This window comes from Sapajus apella, unplaced genomic scaffold, assembly GCF_009761245.1.
Source record: "Sapajus apella isolate SASKATOON/1434 unplaced genomic scaffold, GSC_monkey_1.0 scaffold26, whole genome shotgun sequence".
Taxonomy (NCBI): Eukaryota; Metazoa; Chordata; class Mammalia; order Primates; family Cebidae; genus Sapajus; species Sapajus apella.
Genome location: NW_022436966.1, coordinates 594,705 through 613,668, shown reverse-complemented (window position 1 = coordinate 613,668; position 18,964 = coordinate 594,705). Strand labels below are relative to the sequence as shown.

General features: G+C 53.1%; 1 protein-coding gene across 3 annotated transcripts in view; it reads right to left on the bottom strand.

The window, feature by feature from the left end:
* RAB11FIP5 (RAB11 family interacting protein 5) overlaps positions 1-18,964 on the bottom strand; it is a 38,717-nt gene that overhangs the window by 6,869 nt on the left and 12,884 nt on the right. For all 3 annotated transcript variants that reach the window (XM_032291731.1, XM_032291732.1, XM_032291733.1), the window contains exons 2-3: positions 6,748-7,184; positions 5,920-6,619 (exon numbers count right to left, since the gene is read on the bottom strand). In XM_032291731.1, the coding sequence (XP_032147622.1) occupies positions 5,920-6,619; positions 6,748-7,184 (1,137 nt within the window). The remainder of the gene's footprint in view (positions 1-5,919; positions 6,620-6,747; positions 7,185-18,964) is intronic.

The window sequence follows — 18,964 nt, the reverse complement described above, 5'->3', positions numbered from 1 at the left end:
TAATTTTTGTATTTTTAGGAAAGACAAGGTTTCACCATGTTGGCCAGACTGGTCTAGAACTCCTGACTTCATGATCTGCCCACCTCGGCCTCCCAAAGTGCTGGGATTACAAACATAAGCCACTGTGCCTGGCACCTTTTAGGACTAAGAGCAAAGGAAACACCAGCTGGCATGGGGGGATAAAGAGACCAGAGAAAGGCCAGGCCTAGGTATCTGGGCAAAGCTAGCACTTATAGCACCTCGCAGGGCACCTGGAATTCTGATATTTGAAACAGATTGGGTTCTATTGATCACCTGCAGAAACAGGAAGTAATGACAGGCTGTCATCAGGTGTGAAAAGGTGTCTCATTTCTTTGAAGGGCAGCCTAACTTGACTAATGAAGATAAGCCACCTGTGGAGAACGCTAATCGACAGGTGCCCTGACGGTCCAGCCTTTGTCTCCCAAGGTTGGCAATGTGGCAGCAGCAACTGTGGATGTCGCCAGGGGCTTCTCAGGGACTCTGGGGATGGGGACAGGGCAGGTCCTCTTAGGACGCTGGAGAACAGGTGCTGGCCTTCATGTGTCCAGGGTAGAGTCCTTTCTGGGAGGAACGCTCCCTGCACTGGTGCTTATCTACAGAGTGCAGCCAACTCTAGAGATTTCGGCAGTGGTGTGCTCTCAATAGTGCTTCTCACTTCCCCAGGACACAGACAGAAGGCTGCCTTGCCACTGAGCCACCTGTCAGAGGCAGACCTCAGTGGCCTCACCCTTTGCTTTCTGGGCAGTCTCCCTCCTCATGGCTGGTCTTCCAGCCCTGGCTCTAAGCTTCCAGGACCCCCATTCCTTGGCTCCTGCCTGTCCAGGTGGAAATATCCTGGGGAAACTCCTATACAACCATCTTTTCAAGCCAGTCAGCCTTTTCCATAGAAAATGCGGGCAGTAAGTCCTGAAGGGGCAGAAGCCAAGCTTGGCCAGCCAGCCCATAAGGAGAGTGGCTTGGGGTAGGAAGGGCACCTCTGGAAAGAGGATGAGCTGTCTAGAGCTTGCCCAGGTTCTCCCGGGAACCCAGGGCCCAAAGAAGGCAGGCCCACGCAGAGCTGGGCTGAGGCAGGTCAGCTCGGCAGCTACCGCCAGGGGCAGACCACAGGAAGGAATCCAGCCAAACATCACAGGTGGCTCCAAAGATGGTTCTGGGAGCTGGGAGGTCAGCCTCAAGGGCAGAACACAGCTGGGTCCCAAACCCATGGATTTCTCATAAGAAGGAGCTTTCAGAGAGTCTTGTGACCCTATTTTTCCCCTTACAATAACTCCCCACCCAAGGGTAAATTCTCAGTCTCATCCCCTCCACCTAGAGTTGGAGGGAGAGGGAGGTAAAAATTCCCACCTGTTCCCAGCCCACCTGGGCTTCCCACTACTACTCTGCCTCTATGGACACGGTGAAGAGACCAAAAGAGGAAGAATCATGGGCCCAGAGCCTCAACCCCAGCAGATGTCCTTTCTCCCTTCATTCCGGACAAGCCCCAGGCCAAGGCACATATGCCAGCCTTGGGGACCAAGGGGAGTGAGAAGCAACATACACCACCAGCAGATCAAGAGCCTGACTTCAGCCCTTACAGCATCCACACCGCGCTCAGCCCAACCCTGCCTATAGGACTGGGGCCCCCAGGAATAGGGCTAGAGCACGTTGAGCTACTTCTCTCCCCAGCCCCCTTTAAGGAAGAGAGTCCCATCAACATTAAAAGCACCAAGCTTAGCTCTGCCTCTCAGCCCTGGCCTGGCCTGCACCCACCCTTGCAGTCTTTCAGCAGGGACAAGAGCAGCATGGGAGTAGACTGGGAGCCCCAGGTTAGGCTCGACAACCTCCCTTCTCCCCACCAGCTCCCCAGAGGTACACACAAACCTGTTGGCATGGAATCAGCAAAGGGCTCTCCCTGGAGGAAGGGACTCCAAGCACGGGGCCTGGCAGCCTTTACTGAGCCAGCAGCACTTCTGAGAGCATCCTGTCCACCTGCCTACCTGGTAACACATCCCTCCTTCATGCCTTCCTCTCCCTTGCTCCACACCAAGTGCACATTCTGAAGGTTCTCACTTCAAAGCATCTCCCTCCCACTCTGCCTGGCCCAGGTCAGGGAGACATATTCCCATGTGCACTTGTCTTTGCAGGCCGTGCTCTGAGAACAAACAAACACCTTTGCATCCTAGAACCTACTGTGCCGGCCTGGCACAGTCTCCCCACCCCCAAGTGGTGGGGGCAGCAACATATGCTGACTTATGTTCTCTTTTAGGTCCAAATGCTGGGAAGGAAGTCAGAAGTCCAGATGTCTCTGCTCCCTCAACCTAAGGGAATAAAACATTACTGCCTGCAGGAAGATTTGAACAATTGGTTAAACCTGCCTTCAACACAGGAACCACCTGTTCACCCCGACAGCCTCTTTTCTTAAACACTCTGCCTCTGTAGGGCTACCTCTGTAGCTGAAGGCCAGGTGTCACTAGTGGATAGCAATTCCTTAGGCTTCCTCTTCCTTAGTGTGTCTCTTCCACACACTGGTCCCAGAGATGGCAAGTGGATCTGCACAGGCTCTCTACCAGGCAATCCGCCAAAGGCCAAAACCAGCGTTGGAGGCACACCCACCTCCAGCAACATGCCTTCAGCCTTCCCTCCTGAGGCATGACCTCCTGACCCTCCTGAGATGGGCCCAATGTCCAGAAAACATGTCCAAGAGACATCCTCTCCCATCACCTGGGCACCATGAGGTGACAGAGGGGCCTTGTAAGCTGTAAGTAGTGAAAGCGTATCATTTATCTTCCAAACCAGAACACTGTTAATACAGTAACCATGCCAGGAGAACAGGCACAAGCAGGACATGAGGCTGCACTAACTCCAAGCCACTGGATGCACATGAGAGTTATTCATTTATACCACCAAGAATGCAGCCAAGCTCCTTCCACTGCCACAGCACATTCCAGGCCCACAGGGACCTTGCTTGCCTACCACACCTGGTGCAGGGAGGCACTGCAGAGATTGCCAGAGGCCACCGTAATGATACACGTACCTCTTTGTACCACATTTATTTCCAACTTTAAAAGTTTTTGTAATCCACATTTGATCCCCTTCTGTGCATAGAGTCCTACAGTTAGTGTGGGGGGCAGGGGTCAGGGGAACACAGCACGACCTGGGATAGACACAGACAATCCGCTTTGGCCCTGGCAGGTTTCACATGCGAGGTCTTGCCTGTCCTCAAACACACATGAAGTAGCCTGCAATGCAGCTCAATGTGAATGGCTCATAACAGGGCGGGGAGCGAGGCTAAGTCCTGTGGCTGAGACAAGCTTGGTCTCAACTACCTACTACCCACTCCAGCACACACTGGTAGGGGCCTAGTGTGACCACCATGGGCTCCAGCAGACAAAGGCCAGGTCAGAGGAACAGCGGGAGCCTCTTCTCTGCCCTGCGTAGCCTCGTTCATTCCTTCCCAGTGGCAGCAGCCTTTCTCTGGATACTGCACTCAATACATTCAGCCTCAGGCCTTTCTGTGGGGTATCAGTGCCACACAGGAGCACTAGAGGGCGCCGCTGTTCTTGCCAGTGAGAAACATCCCCCAATCTGCAACCATAGCCCCAGGGCAGAGGCCTCCAGTCTCTAGACCTGGGGACAGGCTCCCCAGGCCCCAGCTAGAGATCCTGCAGCTACATTCAGTCACTCCAGTTCTGGGTCTAACCCACAGTTTCCTGCCATGAGGCAGCCCACCTCGCCTCTCCTCGGAAGCCCTAAGCAAGCCCTCTGGGGAAGCGCCAACAGTCCTTTCTTCCAGGCCACCCTTCCCCTCCCTGCAAGGCACACGAGGCCAGGATGCTGCTGACTGGGCTCAAAGGCCAGGTGTCACGTTTGACAGCCCCTCCCTCCCCATCTGAATGCACAGCCACAGAGCCTGGCTCTGCAGCCTGGGCCTGCAAATGGACCCTATCTGGGGAGGGATGCTGAGTGCCCTCCATCCTGCTAAAGATAAGGCTCAGAATTCAAGTTAGAGCAGGACAGAAACCTCAGCTTCCTTATGGCCATCAGTGACCCAAATCCACCAGACTCCAAGAGACCATTAGGAGACATGGGGAAGCAGGAGAAAGAGAATGGAGACTATAAGTGCCCCAGGCCAGTGAAAACCCAACAGACTCAGTCAGGCCTGCGGGAGTCCAAGCCCAAAGCCTGAGCACTCACCTGCAAATGGCCGCAGCATTTGCCCTGACTCAGAAAAGGCCAAGAGACACCATATGGACAACCACACTGAGCCCATGGTCTGTAACCCTTTCAATCCAGGCCCTCAGCTCCTCCCAGCAAATGTCCTGTCCAGGTCTCCTGCCAGCTCCCTCTACCCTACCTACCACTTCCAAATACCACTGGCTGGCTGTCACAGGGCCACCAGGCTCAGCCCGGCCCCTGGGAAAGGCCTGTGCCCTTCTTCCCAATCTTCCCCCGCAGATGGCCAGCAGCTTGCCTGGGCTCTGGTGAGTATGGGCTGGGCAGAGGGACAGGGGCCGCTGTACCAAGTAGGGGAGGCAGGGGGTGGCATGCCCCTGAAACTGATCCACCCCCCATGCCCCTGTCTATAAGGGTCTAACAGGGGTTGCCAGCTTATCATGGCCCAAACCTATAAAGACCTGCATGTCTCCCTCCACTCCTCTCAGCAGACTCAGAGTGCCACAGGGAAAGGAAAAGCCAGGACTACAAGATTCCTCTCCCCTCTGGGCAACAGGTTTAGGGTCCTTCCTCTGCCCCCTCACTACTTGCTTTTGCCCCCTTGCTACTGTGCTTGTCCTCTTAACCTGTCCACACAGCCGTGGAGCGGGAAGGGCAGGCTTGTTGAGAAACACTGGGCCTCGGCTGGGCGTAGTGGCTCACGCCTGTAATCCAAGCACTTTGGAGGCCAAGGCAGGTGGATCACCTGAGGTCGGGAGTTCAAGACCAGCCTGACCAACATGATGAAACCCTGTCTTTAAAAAAAATTAAATTACATTAAATTAAAAAAGAGAAATAGTGGCCCTCGCCACACTGGCCAGGGCTGCCACAGATGTTGCCCATCAGCGGCTGGCCCCAAGCCCTTGGGAAGGTGGGACAAATGCTTCTGTGACCTGTGCCTGGAGTCCTTCCCTGGATCCTGCTATACAATCTGCAGCCTCCCCTGGCTCAGAGTTAAGAGGAAGCAAAGGGTGGGGGCCAGGGGCTCTGCCCAGGACTGAACTGGGGGACTCAGTGCATTCAAAATGGAGCAGCTACTGCCAGCACTTCCCACAGTGCCAAACCTCAAGACCAAGAGACACCAGAGAGGGCCAGAGCCCCCAGCATCTCCAAGGACAGAGATGGGTTAGAAATTTCATGGGAGCTGCCCACAGCCTCTTACCAGGCTGGGAAGCAACTGGGGGTGAATGTATAGGGGGAGGGGTAGAGGTCTCAGTTATTTGACTCCCATCTCCCAGAGGGAAGTGATCACAGAGACAGCTGGGGAGAGGTCCTCTAGCTCCAGAGAGGGAGGGAAGTCTGAGGGTACAGTCTCCAGTTCTCATCTCTCTACTGCCACGGCTTCCTTACCTTGAGGCCAGAGGGCAAGAGGTCAGGAAGCAAAGAATTCACACAAATGGCCTTTCCCTGCTTCCCTCCAACTCAGGGGGTGGGCATGCCAACTCATGCAGCAAAGCCTAGGGCTGAGAAGTCGGACCCCTCAATCCATGGGATTCTCAGAGCACTGTGGCCTGGTAACTCACCTGTGTCCGTGCACACAGAACGAACCTCGGCTTAGGGAGACACCCCCACTTAACCATGCAAAGCCAGAGCCCCAGCAGCCTGCCTGAGGTTCACATCTGCTCCTTCCTCCCTGCCCCAGGGTCCAGGCAGCACACACCCCAGCATCCTCCCCAAGGAGCAAAGCTGGTCTTGCCAAGGACATACCTGGGTTTCTGAGTTGGTTCCTTGGCTTCTCTCAAGCCAAACCAGCTACTCTTGGCCTTTTCCTCCCCACTGGACGAGTGATGTGGGGAGGCCCCTAGGGCAGGACCCCCCTTCTCCCCAAGAGAGCTTCGGCGCCCCAACTCGCTCCGACTTAGGCCCTGGTGGTGGTGGTGGAAGAGGCCCATCCGGGGCTTGCGTTCCTCCTTCCGGGATCCTTCCTTCTCTGCCACAGCCTCAGAGGAGGCCACTATGGGTGTGGCGACCTGGACGGGCTTGCCCTCTGGCAGCTGGGACCCTGCCTCCTCTCCAGGGCGGCTGGCCCCAAGGGCCAGGACTTTAGCCTGAGCACTGGGCTCCTCCGGTCCAAGCACTGCCTCTGAGCTGCTGTTGCTACGACTGCCTCTGGCCCAGGAGTCATCTGTGGAACGAGGCCCCTCCTCGGAGGCCCGGGAAGAGACAGCTTGCAAGGAGCCAGAGGATGGGAACGTGCCCGAGATGGAGCTGCGGTGCCGCACAGGGGCCTGGGGCTCCTCATTGTAAATGTGGCTCCCATTGACACAGAGCGAAGAGCGGGAGGCAGCATCCAGGTGGCCCTGAAGGTCGAGAAGGGCCCGAGGAGGAGCCGCACGCATCTGGCTGGCCTCATCGCTGTAGGTCCTCTTGTGGGTGAACAGCTTGGGGGACTGTGCAGACTCCCTGCCTGTAGAGGAAACACACCCAGTTAGCTCCCAGGAAGAGAAGCCCCATTTCCTGGCCCTAGGTCTTTACCATCACCCAAGGGGAGAGCCAGCACCCTGCTCCCCAATGTGGTGGCCTGTGCTTACTCACCCCCTTCAGTGGACAGCCAGCTGCTGCGGCTTGGTGAGCGGGTGAGGAGTTCGGCACCAGGCCCCTGGTAGGCCAGACTCCCACTGGCTGAGGACAGGGTGCTGTCCGAGCCCAGAGAGGTGTTGGACTGGGTCAGGGACGACTTGCGCAGCTTGTTGCGGAGGAAGAAGCCTTTGGCTTTGCCCATCTTGCCCAGGCTGCCCAGGTCAGGATCCTCTATGGCGCTGCTTGGGAGGATGGCAGAGGCAGATTCCAGATCATACTTCTTCTTGCCCTTCATCTTGTCCTTGATCTTGCTGAAGGGGGACCTTGGCTTGTCCTTCATGGACAGGTCAAACATGCTGGCACTCAGGTTGTTGCGTGTGAACTGGATGGTGACTTCGATCTCGCCGCGTTCCTTCTCCTTCTTGCCTGCCTTGGAGTGCAGCTTGTACCACCTGTGAGAGGAGGGGAGCAGGCAGAGCTCAGTCACGGGCCCAGGGAGCCTCACTCCTACCCAGTACCAGACACCACCCGGACCCACCCTTGCTCTGAGGGTCACTGACAGCCTCTCCCCAAAGGCTCCTGCTCTGACCCATAGGCCTGGGCTTCCAGGCCTCAGATGCAGCTGAGAAACTATCCAAAATGTCTCCATGATGGAGAAAACCACATCCTGAATGGGGAAGCTCCTCGGATGCCACCAGGTAGGGCGGCAGTTACCACGCCATGCCCCCTCCCACCCCAGGACCTTCTCCTGGAGCTCGGAGACCCCTCCTATCCCCCATATCCCCTATATGTGAAACTCTGAGGCCCAGAGGGGCAAGGCTGGGCTTGGGAGGGCCCTCCCCTCCCATCTCCATGCCCCAGCACACACAGACCTACCCACATTTCTCCCTGTTGACATCATCTCCTCTGGCCAGTCCCAGCCAAAGCTCTACTCCCAGGCACCAGTGAGCCCAGGAAAGAACAGCTCACCCAGAGGCCCAGGGCCAGGAACACAGGAACGCTAGTGCACATACTCACGTACATACACATGCACCTCACACACACACACACTTCACACACTGACTCACCCCAAGCCCTGCCAGGAATACCTCTACAAGATGGAGGAGCAGACAAGAACGGCAGAAAGAGACCCAGAAAAGACAAAGAGCACTCGCACCTGCTGAGCATCTACAGCGAGTTACAACCAGCGTGAGGGTTTTTACTCCCAAACACACCTCCCAAGAAGTGTGTGAGGTAAGAGGCACTACCCCATTGTACAGATCAGGAGGGTGTGGCTCAGAGGTAAAGGAACCCATCCAAAAACAGGTGGTTGGTAAAGGACAGTGGTGACTCAGAGCCAGGCGTCCAGCTCCCCAAAGCCTAAGTTCTTCCCAGTGCATACCCACCGTGCCCAGAGAGACACAGAGACAGCCCCCTATACACATGGCCACCGCACAGGGTGGCTGGGGCCTGCCCTACTGGGGAGGGATGTTCTTGTGCAGGGGTTGGCAGTTTCTTAGGGAACTAAGCAAACTCCATACAAGGAGCAATCACGCTTCTTGGTACTTAGACTACTGAGGTGAAAACACGTCCACAGAAAAACCTGCACACAAATGTTTATAGCAACTCTGTTCATGACTGCCAAAACTTGGAAGCTGCCAAGGTGTCCTCCAGTAGGTGAACAAATAAGCAAACTGTGGTACATTCGGATAACAGAATACTACTTAATGATAAGAAGAAATAGGCCATCAAGCCGTGAACAGACAGGGATGGGTCTTACATACATAAGTGAAAGAAGATAATCCGAAAAGGCTTCATGCTTGCATGACATAACTATTTGACATTCTGCAAAAGGCAAAACTATGGAAACGGTGAAAAGGTCAGTGGTTGCTGGGGGATTGAAGGGAGGACAGAGGGATGAATAGGAGGAGCACAGGGACTTTTCAGGAGAGAAAAACCATTCTGCATGCTACCATACTGATGGGCACATTGTTATACACCCACAGAATGCACAATACAACGAGCAAACCTAATGTAATATACAGACCCTAATTAACAATGATGTATTGATGTTGGCTTTCAAATACAACATGCCACACTAACGCAAGATATTAATAAGACACTGCACAGCATGCACGCGCGCACGCACGCACACACACACAAACACAGCCACCCAAGCTGCAGTTAATGGTGCAGGGGACACCTCTGCCCACCCCACAGTGCCAGCTCCCCGAGCTTCTGGTGGACACAGGGTGGGGCATGGGGAACCTTTGTGTGAAAAGTCCCTATACATCCAAAGATCCAGAATTAAGTCACTGCAAAAGCTTGGTGGTACTGGTGGTCGTATTTTGATTATTTTTAATTTAATGTTGAAGTTTTAAAAAAAGAAAAGGCTTCCTGGGGCACCTTCGACTACCATCCCTGTAGAAGAACCCATCATGATGAAACCCTGGTGGGCTACGGCTGGCCTGTCCCCCTCCTTGGAGACCCACTCCAAGGCCTGAGCAGGCTAAGCCAAGGCTGTTGGTTTTCCTTCTCAAACCTGACAGACGATTCCCTGAGAAGGCCGGGTAGGGACAGACGGTGCCACGGGCAGGGCAGGCAGAGGTCCATGTCCTAGGGTGTGTGTGCCTCTCTCTTGAGGCATAGGCAGGGAGTGAGGGGAGGAGAGGCCAACCAAGAGAGACAGACTGCAGGATGTGTGTGTAAGGGTGTCTGTGGGGCAGGGGAGGAAGTTTGACAGAAAGACCAGCTGCAGCATCAATAGCCTTACACCTTGACGTTCTCAGCCCAATGGCCATCCAGGGCCTGACCCTTTACGTATTTAGAGACCAAGCCCTAGTGGCTTTCCCTAAACCTGGACTAGGCCCCGTCTAGCATAGGAAGGTCCTGGGAGGTGGGGCAAAAGAGAAGGGTATGGACTCTAGCCCCAAATCACCCAAGCCCTGAGTAACTAGATCAGCAAGCAGGGCCAGTCTTTGCTGGGGCAGACATGTTGGGGCCCTCGGCTCCAGCCGGTCACACTGCAAACACCACAGTGGCAACGCAATTACCTAGGGGCCGGGCAGGGAGGTGAGGCTGCAGGGAACTAGCACTTCCTACACTGCCTATTTTTGTTCTATTTGAATGTTTTATAAGTAGCATATATTACTGTGGTAATAGGAAAAAGAGACAAGGGAAAGCTCCCACTCCTATCTCATCTCAGCTTCCCGAGCGAAGAATAGGCCGCTGTCCTCTGCCTCTCAGCCCTCAGAGGAAGGCGGGAGGCCAAGGCTCAGGTCCTCTGCCACTAGGACCTTTTGGAACTCCCTAACCTATAAGGTCACTTCCCCTTCTCCTGTTCTGCCCACCCCTCCCCCCACGGGGAATTTGGGTTTCTCTTTGTACCTATTTTTCCAGGAAGCAAGGAAGGAAAAAGAAAAGGTTTCCCTAAATATGTTTCAGGCTCTCCCATCATCAAGAGCACAGTGAAGTGGAGAATGGCCAGGACTGACCTCTGGACCCCAGTTACTGTCACCTGTCTACCTCCCTTCCAGCCCCACCTCCCTCTGCAGCCCACTCAAGAGCAGGACTGATTGGGACTCTGCCCAGCACCTTGGGCACCCCAAGGACTCAACCAGAGCAGGCCTTCTCCCAGAAGTGTTGCCTACACGAGCAGATGGCCACATCTTCCCCCTCCCCAGAGCTCCTGCTTCCCGGTGCCTGGACCAGACAGCCCCACAGACCTGATGGGCACCATGACATGGTCACCCAGAGGATGGGAAACTATGAATGCTGTCGAGGGGGGCTGAGGAGCTCGCGATGAAAACAATGGAGACTTTCTCTTCTCAGAGTCCCACACACAGCAAAGCAAATGGGCTCTGAGCACCTCATCCCTAGAGACTGAAGCTCCCACGGGGAATGTGACAGCAGGGTCCTGTGACCTAGTTCAAATTCCACCTCCTCTGGGAAGCTCCCTCAGCTGCCATCACCCTGCTGGCCTGGCCCAGTCCCTTCTCTCTCTCTGGCCAGGCATACACACTCTGAACCAAATTCACCCAACGGCCAGATCTGGCAGCACTGTGCTCCAGGACCACCTGGTGTTGTCATGTCCTGAGCACCCAAGATTTCCCCACCTAGACTGTGTTTCCTATGGATATTGACTGACTATCCCCTGGGACACACAGCTCCAAAGTAAAGAAATCATGCATGCACAGTTTGGAGCTGTAGCTTTCATCTGGATGCGCCTGATAGCTGGGCATGGTGGTGAGTGCTGGATCCCCCACTGACCAGGTCACCTCCCTCAGCCTCCACTTCCTTGGCTCTCAGGTGGGGACAACCATCCTCTCAGAGGCTAAGTCACGCCAAGCCTGGTCGGCAAGCAGCCAGTGCTTCCCACTTATCCTCTCATTCTCTCCCGCAACCGTGAGCAACTAGGACTCTTGCTCTTAAATCCCTGACGCCGATCACTGTGCCTGGCCTTCAAGGGAAGGTGCCAGATCCTTTAATATTCAACTTCAGCTGGGCGTGGTGGCTCACGCCTGTAATCCCAGCACTTTGGGAGGTGAAGGAAGGCGGATCACTTGAGGTCAGGAGTTCAAGACCAGCCTGGCCAGCATGGTGAAACCCTGTCTCTACTAAAAATACAATAATTAGCTGGGTATGGTGCTCGAGAGGCTGAAGTCATGAGAATCACTTGAATCCTGGAGGTGGAGGTTGCAGTGAGCCAAGATCACACCACTGCACTCCAGCCTGAGTAACAGAGTGAGACCCTGACTCAAAAATAAATAAATAAATAAATAAACTCTCCAAGATCTGACCGTGGGAGAGACAGGCCCTGGTTACCAGTTTTGGAGCTTCTGCTCATGCTCCTTCCTCCCTACCTGACCAAGGCTTTTTCTCCCTCTCAGTGCCCTTCACCAGGCCCTTCAGCCCTAGGAATTCCAAAGCCCAAGCTGAGGCCTGACCTGTTACTCTCATCGAGGACAGAGACATGGCTAAAATCAATCAAGATGTGACCAAGGTCCCAACATTCATCTAAACAGTAGCTCACTGGGGGGAAATAGGGAAAGGACAATGGGGAGTGGGGAGTTGGGGAGAGAGAGCATGGGAAGAAATGCCAGATATAGGTGAAGGGGAGGAAGGCAGCAAATCACACTGCCATGTGTGTACCTATGCAACAATCTTGCATGTTCTTCACATGTACCCCAAAACCTAAAATGCAATTTAAAAAAAAAGAAACTGGTAAAATAAATAAATAAATAAACAGTAGCTCTTAAGACAGCTCTCATTTTCAGAGCTTCATAGCTGTCGCACCCAAGCCTGCTATGCATCAGTGCAGGATTTATATATAGATCTAAATCCACCCAAGATGCCACCCTGACTTACTGAACTAGAAGGCCCCAGCCTGGTTATCTATATTTCTCAGCGGGGTTGGGGGCGAGGCTGCACAGCTGAGCAAATTCACCTAGACCCCATGTGAGAACCACAAGGATGGTCCCTGCCACTTTACATCACTCCAAGGTCAGCGGCCAATGCTCTCTCCACCTGGGTTTGTCCTCAAGGACACGCAGTAGGTACCTGGGAGAAGCCTGTGTCTCTTTCCTGCCCAGTAAGGCTTGCCTTCCCAAATCCCAAGGACACGCTGCTTCTGAGAGGACTGACCCTAGAAATACTCATCCCTCCTCCAGGAGTGCGTAAGTTACCAAAGGAACAAATGGGGGAGGAGCAGGCAGCATTAAGCACCTTCTAGAAATTAAGAGTGTTGGCTGTATGTGGTGGCTCATGCCTATAATCCTAGCGCTTTGGGAGGCGGGTGGATCATGAGGTCAGGAGTTAGAGATCAGCCTGGCCAATATGGTGAAACCCTATCTCTACTAAAGATACAAAATTAGCCTAGCGTGGTGGCGCGTGCCTGTAATCCCAGCTACTCAGGAGGCTGAGGCAGGAGAATCGCTTGAACCCAGCGGTGGGGGGGAGTTTCCAGTGAGCCGAGATTGCGCCACTACACTCCAGCCTGGGTAACAGAGCAAGATTCTGTCTTTAAAAAAAAAAAAAAGAAGAAAAAGAATGTTAAAGAGGAATTAGGCCTCCTAGTTCAGAATCCACATCAGAAACAACACTCTCACCAAAACAACAGGAAGGACAGTGATTCTGCCCCCGTACAATTGCCCTGACACCCACCTGGTGATCAAACTCCGGGCTGCCTGCAGCGCATATATCACCAACCGGCACATCCTTCACTGCAGGGTCTAAGCTGCTCCACCTGCAAATCACCCACCTTGACTCCACCTCTCTGTTAGGAGTACCATCTGGGGCACTTGAACTCCCCAAGGCCCAGGCAGCACATGCTCAGGACACAAAGGTTTTGATGAAGATGATGATTATCTGGGACTTGTCCCAGGTGCCTCTGCAGCCAGAACATGATGGGCACAGTATGGAAAGGCACAGTAAGAGAAATCTTTGCAACTGAAGAGGCACACGCAGCTACCAATGCTGTTCTTCACAAGACACACATCAGTGCTTCTCAAACTGCAAAGTGCAAAAAAAAAATCACTGGATATTGTTAAAATGTGTATTCTTTTTTTTTTTTTTTTTTTGAGACGGAGTTTCACTCATGTTACCCAGGCTGGAGTGCAATGGCACAATCTTGGCTCACCGCAACCTCGGCCTCCTGGGTTCAGGCAATTCTCCTGCCTCAGCCTCCTGAGTAGCTGGGATTACAGGCACGCGCCACCATGCCCAGCTAATGTTTTTGTATTTTTAGTAGAGACGGGGTTTCACCATGTTGACCAGGATGGCCTCGATCTCTTGACCTCGTGATCCACCCGCCTCGGCCTCCCAAAGTGCTGGGATTACAGGCTTGAGCCACCACGCCCGGCCAAAATGTGTATTCTGATATCCAAAGTGTAGGTGGGCCTGAGAGAGCTCCCAGCTGCCCATGTTGCTGCTGGCTCAGGGGACACACCTCTGCAGAGGGCTGCACACAGCGGGGCTAGAGAATGGCCAGAGCTGACCCTGCTGAGGGCTCACTGTGTGCCCGGCTCTGCAACTCTTTTACTATCCACACAGCCAGCCCAGGAGCTGGGAGGACCATTTTACAGATGAGGAAACTAAGTTGTGGAGACAGTTTGTAACTTGCCCAGGGCCACACAGCTAGTAAGTAATGAAGCTGGAACTTGAACATGAAGGTGCCCGACTCCAAGCCATGCCCTTAACCTTTAAGGTTTAGCATCTTTCAGAAAAGCTGAATGCACATGCTCCTGCCCTGGGTACCCTGAGAGGACAGAGGCTGGAAAAGGCCTGGATACACGTCACAGACCCTGAAGACCAAACCCCCTTTCAAAAGGTTGGCACAATCCCAGAGCACAGAGCCCTGAGATGCCATGAGGGGGCCTCAGGGTTCTGTCCAGTCCTCAGCCCCTCAAAACCTTGTCAGAGAGCAGCCCAGCCTCCCCCAATAGCCATCAGGGTCCAGAATTCCTGAGAGGCTGGGTCCACAGGGAAGCTCTTACAAGGGACCCCCAGCTCAACTAGAACACCTCCCCCAGGCTCTCTCTGCCGGACAAAGTTCGCACGCCCCATGTGGACTTGGCACTTGGCCCTCAGCCTCCTCGTACCCACCCCCGAAGCAGAGGACAAAGCGATGGAAGGGTTGGGGAGGAGCAAGTCTTTTCACCTTCCCCAAGATTACAGCCCTAGTTATTCCTGCTGGTGGGGTCCCCAGGCTCTCATAACCAGCTCTCCACCCAGTTCTCGGGAAATGCAGCTGGGCTAACCGATGCCATGCAGCATAACTAGGGAGGCCCTGCACTCAGGGGAGAGCCGACCTGGGCCAGCTGTCACACATACCCATGCAAGTGCCAGGGGACTCCAGTCAGAGACAGGCAGGGGCATGGGGGCTGGGGGTAGCTATAACAGCAGGCCCATACACATCTACTCACCCCCAATTCTTATCAGTCCAAAATTCAGACCCAAATAACAATGCCCCTTTCTAAGCCCCCACCCATCATTTATTCCAGACTCCAAACCTAGAAACCAGATTTGTCCCTTTTTCCTACTCACACCCTAAACTTGGAACTCTGTCAACTCTACCAGCAATTATCTCCAGAACTCATCCCCTCACCGCTGTTACCCCATTGTTCCGTCCACCACTGCATCCCTGACGAACAATCTGATGTCCACATTCCAGCCAGCAAAGACGTGAAGTTCGAAGCTCATCAAGCCCCACCCTCCCTCCCTCCCTCGCTCAGCTTCTTTTGGGGCTCGGCTCCTACAACTGTCTGCATCTCTCATTCCACTTGGGACACACTGGTCCTCCTGGTGTCCCTGAACCCATCAGGTGTGTTCCCACCTCAAGGCCACTGCGCCTGCTGCTCCCTCTGCCTGAGATGCAGGCCAGATCTTCTGGCCACGGTTCACTTACTCGCTTGAGTCAGGGCTCTGTTCATTCGAGCCTCCTCAGTCTTCCCCAAGTACCTCAACTGCAACTACTCCTCACCCTGTTTTGTTTTGTTTTTTTAGACGGTATTTTGCTCTTGTTGCCCAGGCTGGAGTGCAATGATGCAATCTCGGCTCACTGCAACCTCCACCTCCCAGGTTCAAACAATTCTCCTGCCTCAGCCTCCTACATAGCTGGGATTACAGGCATGCACCACCATGCCCGGCTAATTTTGCATTTTTAGTGGAGACGGTGTTTGTCCACGTTGGTCAGGCTGGTCTTGAACTCCCAGCCTCAGGTGATTCGCTTGCCTCGGCCTCCCAAAGTGCTGGATTACAGGCATGAGCCACTGCCCTCTGCCCCCCTCACCCTCTTTCATCATCATACTGACCACAAGCTGGCACTGTGTGTGTGCACATGCATGTGTCCCCATGTGCACATCCACGTGGCGAAATGCTGCACACGTACAGGGCTTGTTAGCATCTGTCTTCCCTCACTCTATAGCCAACAGCATTATTCTACTCATCTCTGTACCCTCAGCACTTAACAATGGACACTCAAATATTTGCTCAATGAGCCAACAAATTATTCTGTGACTAACTTGGGCCACCTTCACAACTGCTCCACGGTTTTCTACTGCTACAAACCCATGGGTCTTCGTCTTGAGAGCTGGAGCTCCCAAAGAGTAAAGAGGATCCCCACCCCACCCCACAAACAGGAGCCTCCAAAGGGTAGGAGCCGGAGATGCCAGGCTTAAAGGGAGTTCCAAAATGAGACCTTCTTTTACTGTGAGGCACTTCCTCGGCCCCTCAACTAAGCTAAGAATCTCACTAACTTCCCTGGGAGAGAAGATGCCCAGCTAGCTGTGGGAAGCGTCCAGCTTTGTGAACAGAGGAGTTGACCCAACTCTATCCCACCTCTTGGCCGTCAAAGGCCACTAATCTTATCCCCATTACCAACTACAATCACTCAGTTAGCACTTACTGTGTGCTGGCACGATACTAAGCACTGAATACACGCAATTACATCTTACTCAATCCTCTTTAACAACACCGTGAGGTTGATATGGGAGGCAGACCCTGGGAGTGGCTAAGAGCATGGACTTCGGCACCAGGCGGCCTGGGTTAAGCCCCAGCCCCATCATGCACTGGCAGTGTGACCTCATCTCTATGCCTCCGTTTCCTCACCTATCTATAATGGTGGTAGCAGCCTACCCTCCCCTCATAAGACAACAGGCTGAGTATCCCCAATCCAAAAATCTGAAATCTGAAATGCTCCAAAACTTTTTGAGCGCCAAAGTTGATGCTCAAAGGAAATGTTTACTGAAGCATTTTCAATTTTTATATTAGGGATGCTCAACTGGCCAGATAATACAAATATTCCAAAATCCAAACTCCAAAACACTTCTGTCCCAAGCATTTGGAATAAGGGATCTTCAACTTGCCTGAGGATTCCATGTCTTATGCGTGGAGTGCTCAGAACAGGGCCCGGCTACATGGGAAATGCACAGGAGCATCAGCTCTCACATTCAGCAGTAATGTGAGCACTGAGGTAAGGAGACATGCCCTGGGTCCAGTCACACAGTAAGCAGGAGAGCCAGAACTGGAACTCAGGCCCTCTGCCTCCAGAGCCCCTGACCCTGACCACTGTACTATGCTTCCTCCCTCTGCAAGTACAACACACACTCACCCCCACGCCCAGGAGCTCCCATGTCTCTGTCCAACCAAGGAATCTAAAGTAAAGTTACTCCTCTATTTCTGTAGAGCATGGGGTATGTGTTAGATGGGACTAAAAATCACATCCTTATTTCCCCTAATCTCTAACAAAATTTAGCATGTCTTCCAACTATGAATTTTTGCAACAGTAGTAAGATAGAAGCAGCACCTATACATTTGTCACTAAGAGAAAGTGGATTACTTTCCTATCACATTTTAGCTGTTACAGATGTCACAAATATTTACACTCATCACTACTTTGAATTGTAAAGTCATTAGACCTCCAGCAGATCTCATTATTTAATACAGTAATAAAGCATGTATGTTTCTTTAGTAAATTTTTTTTGTTTGTTTGTTTTTGTTTTTGTTTGTTTGTTTGTTTTTTGAGTCAAAGTTTCACTCTTGTTGTCCAGGCTAGAGTGCAACGGCACAGTCTCGGCTCACTGCAACCTCCACCTCCTGGGTTCAAGCAATTCTCCTGCCTCAGCCTCCCAAGTAGCTGGGCTTATAGGTGCCCGCCACTATGCCCAGCTAGTTTTTGTATTTTTAGTAGAGATGTGGTTTCACCATGTTGGCCAGTCTGGTCTCGAACTCCTGACCTCAGGTGATCTGTCCACCTCGGCCACCCAAAGTGCTAGCTTTTATATTGAGAACTATACTTCAATATCATTGGTGTACTTCGCAATGCCGTATATTTAAAGACCTTATTTTGAGAAGGAGTCCATGGCACCAAAAGGGCTGAGAATACCTGCTTTAGAGTGGGGAGGGAGCAAACTCAGCAGAAGGCCAGGTCCTCCCCACCCTGCCCACTGCATGGCACCCAGGCTGAGCGCTCCAAGCAGAAGATGGGTGCTGCTCCCATTTCACACCCAGCTAGGAGAATAGGGAGCCTGGTGAAAGGCAAGAAGCTGGCCAAAGGCCCTCAGGTTCCCCAGCGTCACACACAGTGCTCAGGCTGATCCTCAAACCCTTGCATGCTGATGAAGGTGACTCCAGAGAAACACCAACAGCCATGTGCACCTGCTAGCTGGGAGCAGGCTACTCTGGAGCTTATTTTGATCATGCCCCCAACATCGCAGTTCCCAATTTCCCTGGGCTGGTCCCCACCTGAGCCTCACCTGCTGTGGCTGCAACCCACTGCCCCAGCCTCTTCCAAAAACAGGACTTACCTCAGCTGGCGAACAGCTGCCACCACCCTGGGGACAAGGGGCCTGAAGAGCTGGGGTTGTAGGAATCAAACCCCAACCCCAAGGCAAATGAAGTCACGATGAACTTAGTCATGACAACGGAGCTTCCCCAAAATACTAGGTGGGAGAGTCCTCAAGAGGGAAAGTAGGGTACCAATGTGAAGGAGAGGAAGAAATACTGATCCAGGCCTCCTTTCCCAGCCTCACTCCCCCTACCTTGCTTCCCTTAGAGCTGGTACAAATGGGAGACTGGGGCTCCAGAGGAACCCTCTGGACAGGCATATGACTCAAAAAGCATGTGCTGGGGAAAACACCATAACACCTGCCCATAATACTGCAGGCCCCAGATTTCCACCACAGGCCAGTGATACGCTGTCTTAAGTGACACCGTATAGATGAAATCATGTGTCCACAAAAGGCTTGTAGCCTTCAATGACTGGTATCATGAACAGTACCATGGGCAGGGCAAATATTTAGTGTGAAAGTCATCACCAGAGTGAAAAATAGTTGTTTTTTTTGTTTGTGTGTGTGTGTGGGTTTTTTTTTTTTTTTTTGTGAGATGGAGTTTTGCTCTGTCGCCCAGGCTGGAATGCAGTAATGCAATCTTGGTTCACTGCAACCTCCGCTTTCCTGGTTCAAGCGATTCTCCTACCTCAGCCTCCTGAGTAGCTGGGATTAAAGGCAAGTGCTACCACACCCAGCCAATTTTTGTGTTTCCAGTGGAGATGGGGTTTCACCATGTTGGCCAGGCTGGTCTTGAACTCCTGACCTCAAGTGATCTGCCCGCCTCAGCCTCCGAAAGTGTTGGGATTATAGGCATGAGCTACCGTGCTGAAAAATAATGGCCAAGAATCGTCACTCCTGCCATTCCCAACAGGAGTAGGGGTGTGTGTGTGTGTGTGTGTGTGTGTGTGTGTGTGTGTGTGTGTGTG